This window comes from Nicotiana tabacum, chromosome 15 (genome assembly GCF_000715075.1).
Source record: "Nicotiana tabacum cultivar K326 chromosome 15, ASM71507v2, whole genome shotgun sequence".
Classification (NCBI taxonomy): domain Eukaryota; kingdom Viridiplantae; phylum Streptophyta; class Magnoliopsida; order Solanales; family Solanaceae; genus Nicotiana; species Nicotiana tabacum.
Window position 1 is genome coordinate 114931308 of NC_134094.1, and position 10292 is coordinate 114941599.

A 10292-nucleotide genomic window follows, 5' to 3' on the forward strand; every position below is an offset into this window, starting at 1 on the left:
AAATGGTAGAGCAATGTACCAGAACACCATGACAGACAAAATAAAGTTGGCCTACTACATGCCCCTGTTCAATGATCACTTCTCCTGAAAGGAAAAATTCCATACACTAAATCATCTACTCCATAATTAAAGGACACACATGTAACAAATAATTTATTTAAAATAATACTTTATTGAATTGAATAAATCAAATAAACAATTGTTCATAAAGAATAAAATAAAATATTATAGCTAAACCGCATGGTTAATATTAACGTGTCTTGACCCAACCCCCAACTTCCACGCCACAAACTGACACTAGTACCAGAAACCAAGGAACACTTCATCTCAAACTACGGATAAAGAATGAAAGACATTTGGGAAAATTAGATGCAGCCTTGACAGGGAAGGCTATGTTAATATGCCTTTAATATATAAGTAGAAGCTCGAAGGTGGGAGAACAAAGAAAGAAAAAGAAAAGGGGGGGGAAGGCTAGGCATATGTTATGTTTTCAGAGACACCACAAGACTCCTAGGGTCAAGTGAAATGGAAACCTGGACATGGTAATAAGCGGATCAAGCTCTTTCTCACTGAAAAACAATCTAGTAACCACAATGCAGAAGAAGAAAAAAAATTAAGGAGCAGAACATCTTATAGTTACAGCATGAATATTAGACACTGTTAGCCACCAAAATTTAATCCAGTATTCTCAAAAGCAGTAGTGCTCTACAGTTGGAGTTCAAAAGCAAGATGCTCCCAGAAGCAGTCAATAAGAATATTATTAATTACAACCCTACACTGCATTATGTCATTTATGTTGGCATCAAAGCTTCAAAACTAACAATGATGTTGAAGATACGTGCAAAGAGGAGGGGACAATACTCTAGACAGAGAGCAGTAAAGGATAGAACTAAAGTTCTTTCAGAGAAGCAGAGACAGAATATCTGACTTTAAGCTAGAACAAACAAATTCCTGATGAAGGCAAATCCACATAAGAGATCAATCTTTTCAAGGGCAAACTGTCAATGGAGGAACACTGGTATTCAGAACTTAACTCGGGTACTTCATCTTCATCACCGAGAAAATGGGAGATTGAAAGTCTATATCACAGATATCTGTGAATATCAGCAAGGAAAAACTTAAGCATCCAAGGTAGGAGAAGGCATTTATTTAAATGTCACATTCATAAGTGAAAACCCTCAAAGAATAAGCTTGATGTTGATGAAAACCAGTTGCAGAAGAACTTTAATGCCAATCACATAAGCACGTCAAGCTGAGAAATGTACCCATCATTTACTCCACAATCGATTAACATGCACTACAGACATAACTGCACGATCACTTGGCAGAAAAGAAAAATTAAGTAAAACAATCTTGATTGTAATATCAATTTCTTGAGGTGAGAGAATGTATTTTGATTTATGGGAAATACTTGAAAACCATCCTGTAACTATCAAAAAGAGAACAGGAATCAACCCCAATTCTTATTAGTCATAAGACCAGAGCATTTTTAAAGAATTTCAAATGGTTTAGACCCCAGTCGGGCAAAACTATAGTTACTGAAAGTAATCACAAAAATCTGAAAATATCCAAATTGAAACTACATCAAACGCAGCGGTTTTCCGTGAATATGTCAATGAATAACCTTAAATATATTTACAAAGATTTTGCTTAAATAGGATAAACCTAGCAGATATGCAGGTTCTAGAAAAAGTTAGACATGGCATGCATAGGACTGCAGGAATCATGTTATTTGTAACAATTTTTAATAAGATGGAATCATTAGTAAGGATAAAAACCAAGAAAAGAAAAAAAGAAACTCTGGAAGTGGCAGTTTAGAAACACCTGTTGAGAAATGGTAAAGAAGCACAAAAACAACTACGCCTCAATCCCATACATGTTGGAATCGGCTATAGCAATTCTCACTGACCACATTAAAGCGCAAAAGCAAAAGTCAATGAATTTTTTCCTTTGATAGGTAGAATAGAAACAGAGAGAGCTGTGGAGTAATAAGAACAGAGAGAGAGCTGTGGAGTAATAAGAACAGGGAGGGGAGAGGGGGCTCAATTGAAAAAATAAATACTAAGATTTCTGATATTTTAAATTTAGGCACTAATCAAGAAGTAACCTATTTTTTTTAAGTATTGCCTCTTCTTATCCTTCCTCCGCTTCTTGCCTCCAATGACCAGGCAGTTGCCTTTCACTGCCACTTCTCATCTCCTTCCCCTCCCTCCTTCCTATTCTTCCATCCACAATCAAAGGGATAGAGCCTTATACAATTTTCCACCTGACCACATACTCATGATTGTTTACCCTTTCAATTTAAGCATTCCTTGCTTAATCCACATTTTTACTGATGCATTGCAGCATAATTTATCCACAGCCCTAAGGTTCTTCACCATTACAACTATACTCTATTTCACAGTAAATTATTCTTCTCAACTAAGTTCATTAGTTTAAATCAATGTACACATACATATAAGGCTACCCCTCTGGGTTAGGGGTACGGTCTGCGTACACTCTACCCTCCCCAGACCCCACTTGTGGGATTTTGTTGTTGTTGTTGCATTGCGGCATAATTTATCCACAGTCCTGAGGTTCTTTCAGCATTACAACTATACTCTATTTCACGGTAAATTATTCTTCTCAACTAAGTTCATTAGTTTAAATCAATGTACACATACATATAAGGCTACCGGCGCAGAGCACTGAAGACAAACACATAAGACTCGTTATATCATCATATCTTCAAATATCAGATATAGCAGTTTGGAGATAGGAGAAGCTGAAAGAACCCATATTTATTGGGATCACTAAAATGCAGGGAACATTTATGCATAATGTAGGAAATGCAACTTCTTTAACTTCAATAAAGAAGTCATTCAATTGCCAAGGCCCTGTAATGTTCAAAGGCATACAACATTATTAACTGCAAAACTAGCAACAAGTAAAAATTCTCAACAAGTCACATTCTAAATTTTAAATGCCTGAATAGCACAATTCAGAATCTATAGTTGACAAAGCCCAACTAATACCAGATTTCTATCATAATCGGCAACAGCTGCAGCAGCATTACACTCTGGCCTTCCTAGCAAGCTTTGACCACTCAGTATGGTATGCTCCTGGCATATCAACTCTCTCATAAGTATGTGCCCCAAAATAGTCCCTTTGAGCCTGCACGAGGTTTGCGGGAAGCCTAGAACGCCTATAGGTATCGAAATACTGAAGACTCGCAGACATTCCAGGAACACTAATTCCTCTCTGGATAGCCAGTCCCACGACTCTCCTCCACGCGGCTTGCCTCTGCACCATCTCCCTTGCAAACTCCGGGTCCACCATCAAGTTAGCCAACCCGGGATTCCTCTGGTACGCCTTCTTAATCCGATCCAAGAACACTGCCCTGATAATACACCCACCTTTCCAGATCCTCGCCATCTCTCCCAAATTCAAATTCCACCCTTTCTCAGCACTCTTTGCCCTCAGCAAATTCATTCCCTGAGCGTAACTACAAATTTTCGACGCGTACAATGCCTGCCTCACATCATCAATCAATCTCTTCTTATCAACACTACTACCATTTACATCAAAATTTATTTCCTCCTTTAATCCTTCCTTCTTAAAAATCCTTGCTGCATCTTCCCTCTCTTCCTTCAACCCACTCATATACCTACTATCCAACGAAGCAGCAATTGTGGGAGCTGCAATTGACAGCTCAGCTGCCTGCTGCACAGTCCATTTTCCTGTTCCCTTCATTCCCGTCTTATCCAAAATCTTATCCACTAACTCACCACTCCCGGTTTTTTCATCCTTCACATTGAATATATCCGCTGTAATTTCAACCAGAAAACTCTCCAGTTCACCACGGTTCCACTCAGCGAAAATATCCGCCAATTCAGAGTTACTCAACCCACCCGCATTCTTCAACACATCGTACGCCTCCGAAATCAACTGCATATCACCATACTCAATCCCATTATGCACCATTTTCACGAAATTACCCGACCCACCTTCGCCAATGTAAGTAACACATGGCCCGTCCTCAACTTGAGCCGCAACTTTCTCGAGAATGTCTTTGATGTTCATGTAAGCCCCGTGGGACCCACCGGGCATGAGCGAGGGTCCATTACGGGCCCCATCTTCACCACCAGAAACACCCATACCCAAATACAAAAGCCCTTTACTCGAAGCTTCACCAATACGCCGTTCAGTGTTCTCGTACCACTCATTACCGCCATCAATAATCGTATCGCCAGGCTCCATGTGTTCAGCTAAAGCTGCAATCGTCTGATCAACGGGGGCCCCAGCTTTAACGAGGATGATAACAGATCTGGGCCGTTGAATCGACAGCACGAAATCACGCGGATTGTACTGACCTGTTAAAGGTAGTTGACCTTCGCGTTGAGCGCGATCTAGGGTTTCGTCAACTTTAGAAGTGGTTCTGTTGTAAACGGAAATCGGGAACCCTTTCTCGGCGATATTTAGGGCTAGATTTTGGCCCATAACAGCTAGACCAGCTAGCCCAATACGAGATAGAGCTTGTGCAGTAGCAGCTCCTTCCATGGCGGAATGAATGAGAAAATTTTAGGAGGAAAGTAGAAAGGAAAAAGGGAGAAAGAGAGATTTTTTTGAGAAGGAAATGAAGAAGTGAGATATATAGTGAAAATGGGAGTAAGGTGAGGTTGGTGGCGGACTTGTCGAGGGAGTGAAAGGGTAGTGGCTGAAACTGCCAACGAGAGGTTGGCGTACTCGTCGATGTTTTCTATTAGTAATTAGTAATTCCTAGGGATTGTTTGGGTTATGTAAATGATCAATTGTATCAAGATTATCATAATAGATTAATTATAATAATATATAAGTTATATCATAAATATTGTTTATTTTAAGGTTTTATCCACTCATTATTAGTTCAACTATTCTTGTTTCATAATGTATAGAATTTTGAAAATATATATATATCGTAAAATTTATACTTGTATTGATGATATCGTGTTCAGATTTTAATAAAAAACTATGCTAAATTATGCAGAGATTAATAACTCAAACCAAAGTTATTATGTGGAGAATACGTATGAAATAATACAAAATTTTATACTAACAATAAATGCTTTATAAATGATACATCAATTATACTAAAAATTTACCTTCATTAGTTACAAATAGTGGGTCCCTTCGAGGACATCGGATAAAAAAGTTATAAATAGTGGTGGCAAAATGAATTAAAAATTCATATTATCTATTAAAAATGGGTTGAATAATAAATTTTTTTAAAATGAATCAAATATGGTATGGATAAGATCCATATTATCCACTTAAAAGATAGATAATTAATGGATAACTAATGAGTTTAACTTTTAGATTTGCAAAGACTCAAATTAGGGGTTTCTCAAGTTTGGGAGACTAGATTCTCTCAAAAGTAACATATTCAAGAAGTCATGGATAATATGATTATCCATATTATCAGTCAGTTAACTCATTTTTTCCATATTAAATATAATTCTGATCGAATTATTTATCCGTTTTTGCATTACCCATTATCGATTAGGCCTTTTGCCACCCCTAGTTACAAATATTTAACATAATATCTAATATATATTGGTGAAATATTAAAAAACCTGTTTGATGATCATTTCAATCTAAAAAATGCTTTTCACTCACAAAATATTAAAAATTCTCAAGTGGAACAACAACAACAACAACAACAACAACAATAACATACCCAATGAAATCCCACAAGTAGGGTCTGGGGAGGGTAATGTGTACGCATACCTTACCCCTATAATAGAGAGATAGAGGGGTTGTTTTCGGTAGACCCTCGGCTCAAGAATAGTGAAAAGAAGCAATAAACATATAGTAGCAACAGCAAAATAATAGAACATGGAAACAGACGGCCCAGTATGCATTAACAATGAACTAGGAAACAAGTGGAATAATGTCTAAACACAATTACAAATTTTTAAATAGATTTTTAATTTTAATTTCAAATACTATTTTTAGAAGGCGAGTATTGGAGCAACGGTCAAGTTGTCTCCTTGTGACCTATAGATCACGAGTTTGAGCAGTGAAATCAACCACTAATGCTTGCATCAAGGTAGGTTGTCTACATCAGACCCCCTTTGGATACGGCTATCTTTTCCGGACCCTTTATGAAGGCCGGATATTTTATACATCGAGCTGCCACAATTTTAAATACTCTTTTTATAACTTAATCAAATATCATCCTACCCTACTAAAAGATATTTATTCCTAAGGCTAAACAACCTCTTAAAGGTATTAACTACGGCACCGTATTGCTTAGGTCAGCTGGTTGGTTAGTTAGTGAGTTGGTGCCGCGGTGGAAAGGAATATCCAGGTAGGACGAAAGAAGAAAAATATCCTGTCTGATTAATTGCTCCAAATTATATAAGAACTCAAAGAGAAAGAAACAACATCTCTATCTTCACAAGGTAGGGGTAAGACTGCGTACACGCTATTTATTTTAAACCCATTATATGAGATTATACTGAATTTGTTGTTATTGTTGTTAACGCAAGGAGAATGAATTTTTCATAAAAGAAAGAGTATTTTCAAAAAAATTCTTCGTAAATATGTAACAAAGAAATAATGAATTGAGCTCCAACATCCCATTTTCAATCTATTTTTCCCGGTTAGTAAATTGTTTACAAAGAAAAAGTAAAGGACGGCATGATAATGATATTTCTATGTAAACTACAACTCATTTAATTTAGAAAATGAATGTCACGATCCCAATTCACCCTCCGTATGATGTCGTGATGACACCTAATCCTTACGACTAGGTAAGTCTAACAATTTGCGGAATAACATAATAATAAATTAAACTCCAATCTCAACATATGATATGCAGATAGAAACTACGATTTAATAATTACAACTCCCAAAACTCGGTAGAAATAAGTCACAAGTTTCTAAAAGAAAGTAGTAAGTGTCTCTATACATCAAAATCTAAAGAGAATAAGGAAAACAATATAATAAGGATAGAGGGGGACTCCGAGGTCTGCGAACGCTAGCAGATATACCTTGAAGTCTTCACGTACAGTCCAGCTCACTAGTATCTGGCCTGGTAGGAAGAACCTGGATCTGCACAAATAGATGTGCATAGTATAGTATGAGTACACCACAACGGTACCTAGTAAGTGTCAAGCCTAACCTCGGTAGAGTAGTGACGAGGGGTCAGGGCCCTATTGGTTTAAAAGATAAGCAAGGCAGAAGATATAATAATATTTTGAAATGACTAAGAATTTAAACAACAAGAAGTTTCAGAAAAATAACAGCCCAGCAATTAGAGGTAAACAACAGGGGCACTCCCGAGGTACCGCATCATAGTCCCAAATATAAAAATGCAAGACAGGAGAATTTCCCGAGTAAACGCCTCATAGTCCCAAAGTAAATATGCAGTACAGTGGGATCTCCCGAGGAACCGCTTCGTAGTCCCAAAGTAAATATACAGTACATGTGGATCTCCCGAGGAACCTCCTCGTAGTCCTAAAGTAAATATGCAGTACAGGGGGGTCTCCCGATGTAACGATACGGCCGGTCGTTTTGAGAATTTAAGTTCTGTTCGGCGGCATAAGGCCCTCAAAAGCTTAGTATTATGTGTATTTACTTGCGCGCATGGTTGAATTCAGTTACCGAATGATTCAGAGTGATTTGGGACACTTAGTCCCTAAAACGGAAGCTTAAGTCTTAGAATTTTGACCGTAGTTGAAACTATGTGAATACGACTCCGGAATGGAGTTTCGTCGGTCCCGTTAGCTCCGTTGGGTTATTTTGGACTTAGGAGCATGTCTGAACTGTGAATTTGAGGTCCCTAGCTTATATAGGCTTCAAATGGCGAAAGTCGATTTTTTGGAGATTTGGACCGGTAGTGAAAATTTTGATATCGGGGTCAGATTCTGATTCCGAAAGTTGGAATAGGTCCGTAATATCAATTATGACTTGTGTGCAAAATCTGGGGTCATTCGGACGTGATTTGATAGGTTTCGGCATCGGTTGTAGAAATTTGAAGTTTCAAGTTATTTAAGTTTGAATTGGAGGGTTATTCATGATTTTAGCGTTAATTGATGTGATTTGAGGGCTCGACTAAGTTCGTATGGTATTTTAGGATTGATTGGTATGTTTGGTTGAGGTCCCGGAGACCTCGGTGAGTTTCGGGTGCTTAACAGATCAAAAGTTGGATTTGTGTTGTTGCTGAAGTCTTCAGGCATCTGGTATTTTCGCACCTGTGGTGGAGAGACCGCAGGTGCGGGATCGCACGTGCGGAGAGGCAAGCGCAGAAGCGAAAAAGTGGAGGAGTGCCAGGGGTCACAGGTGCGAGATAAATTTCGTATCTGCGATGCCCGCAAATGCGATGAAACAATCGCAGGAGTGGTGAAGGACCGTAGAAGAAGACATGGGTCCGCAGGTGCGACCCTTGGATCGCAGAAGCGGACACTGAGTTTTGAGTGGAATCTGCACTCGCGAGGTGACGAGTGCGCGCTCGGGCTTATTTGTGGAAAGTTGGCCTTTTAGGATGCTTAGGTCCTTATATTCACCGAGTATGAAGTTGTTCTTGATATGATTAAGTTCCTATTTACTAGTTTCACCTCTACATGCTTTAATTAGAACTAATTGGTTCAGGATTCACTCTTATTTGATTTAACTGAAGATTTTACCTCTTCTATTGCCATGCTATCTTTTCATATCTGCTTATCTTTATTTGGAATCATTATTATCTCATCCTATAATTGTTCAGTCTTAATTGAGGTTATGATTATCTTTATGTTACTTATCCTTAATTGAATTGTTGAATATCTTTCGTAATTTCTCAACTTTAAAAGAAGTTTAGATATCCTATATCTTAGTCGACATATTTTATTTGGAATTATTTGACTCGTGTTAGCTTCCATGTTGTTAAAATGTATATTGTGGGATCGTTGCTACATATTAGTTTTCCCTTGTTAAGCTGATCTCTTTACGCCTAGCATTCTTTACTGTGGTTATTCCTTGTGAATTGGTTCTATCATTTCTTGTGATTTAAAGTTCTTGAGTTGATTTATTTGTCGTACTTTGTATTGTTGTTGTTGTACTTATTATGGTGATGCACGAGGTTTCTGCCGTGCTGTTGTGGTTATTGTGATGCACGAAGTTTCTGCCGTGCGGTTGTTGTTATGGGGTTGCACGAGGTTTCTGTCATGCTATTGTTACTATTGATATTTGCACATGCGGCGTGACAAGGCGGGATATATATATATATATATATATATATATATATATATATATATATATATATATATATATATATATATATATATATATATATATATATATGTGTGTGTGTGTGTGTGTGTGTGTGTGTGTGTGTGTGTGTGTGTGTGTGTGTGTGTGTGTGTGTGTGTGTGTGTGTGTGTGTGTGTGTGTGTGTGTGATAAGACGGGCACTTACTTTATTATTGCACACGTGGCGAGACAAGGTGGGCTGTGTCAGGGATTGAATTGTGATGATTTGTGATGTCCAGGGAGCATTATTGTTGTTGATATTTGTGTAGTGGTACACTTACATATGTGAGCTTTATCTTGTGAAAGTGGTGAGAAAAATATTCTACGTGTTGTCTATTCTTTTCTTCTTCTTTATGCTTATTTGCTGGTATGGACTATGTTAGGACACTTGCACAAGCATACATGTAGTTAAGCACTCTTATCGGATGAGAGGTATTCTTGATATTGTTGAGCATACATGCTCACCCTTGTTTACTTGCCTTCTATGTGAGAATGGCTCTATTGGCACGCGAATCATCAGTGCGGTTATGAGGTGTTATGAGGGCAGAGGATGCCAAGTGTTGGGTTCTGGTATTGAAACTCGTGAGTTGTGTTTTGTCCGAGGTTCGGTACCTCGTGGACCTTGTTGACTAAAACCTGATGTAAAAGCGGTTGTAGTTGCTGAGTTATTACTTGTCCTTGCTCTATTTGTGATTCCGGATTTAGGTTGTGTTCCATTCACTCTTCTGTGCCATTTTTATGGTATTCCGCTGATACTTATTGTTTCCTTTCTTATTGCCATTACTGTATTGTGATCCATATTGCATAGTCTTGTATTGTGAGCCATATTGCATAATCTTTATGTGGATATCATATTTCTGTTGTTCATATACTTATAATTATTTAATTTATTAGACCAGTGGGTGTCTTGACTGTTCCCCGTCACTACTCCACCGAGGTTAATTTTGATACTTACTAGGCACCGTTGTGGTGTGCTCATTCTACGTTTCTGCATATTTTTGTGCAAATCTAGGTATTTGTTCGATAGTAGTTGTACGGGTC

General features: G+C 38.0%; 1 protein-coding gene across 1 annotated transcript; it reads right to left on the reverse strand.

The window, feature by feature from the left end:
* Nucleotides 1–2814: 2814 nt before the first annotated feature.
* Nucleotides 2815–4721, reverse strand: LOC107777046 (6-phosphogluconate dehydrogenase, decarboxylating 3, chloroplastic). The gene has a single exon (XM_016597006.2). It carries the CDS (start codon nucleotides 4537–4539, stop codon nucleotides 3052–3054), a length of 1488 nt encoding a protein of 495 aa, XP_016452492.1. The 5' UTR covers nucleotides 4540–4721; the 3' UTR covers nucleotides 2815–3051.
* Between the last annotated feature and the right edge of the window lie 5571 nt (nucleotides 4722–10292).

What these genes read in the sequence shown, in the direction of transcription:
- LOC107777046 (XM_016597006.2), bottom strand. Translation starts at nt 4,539, where the DNA reads ATGGAAGGAGCTGCTACTGCACAAGCTCTATCTCGTATTGGGCTAGCT.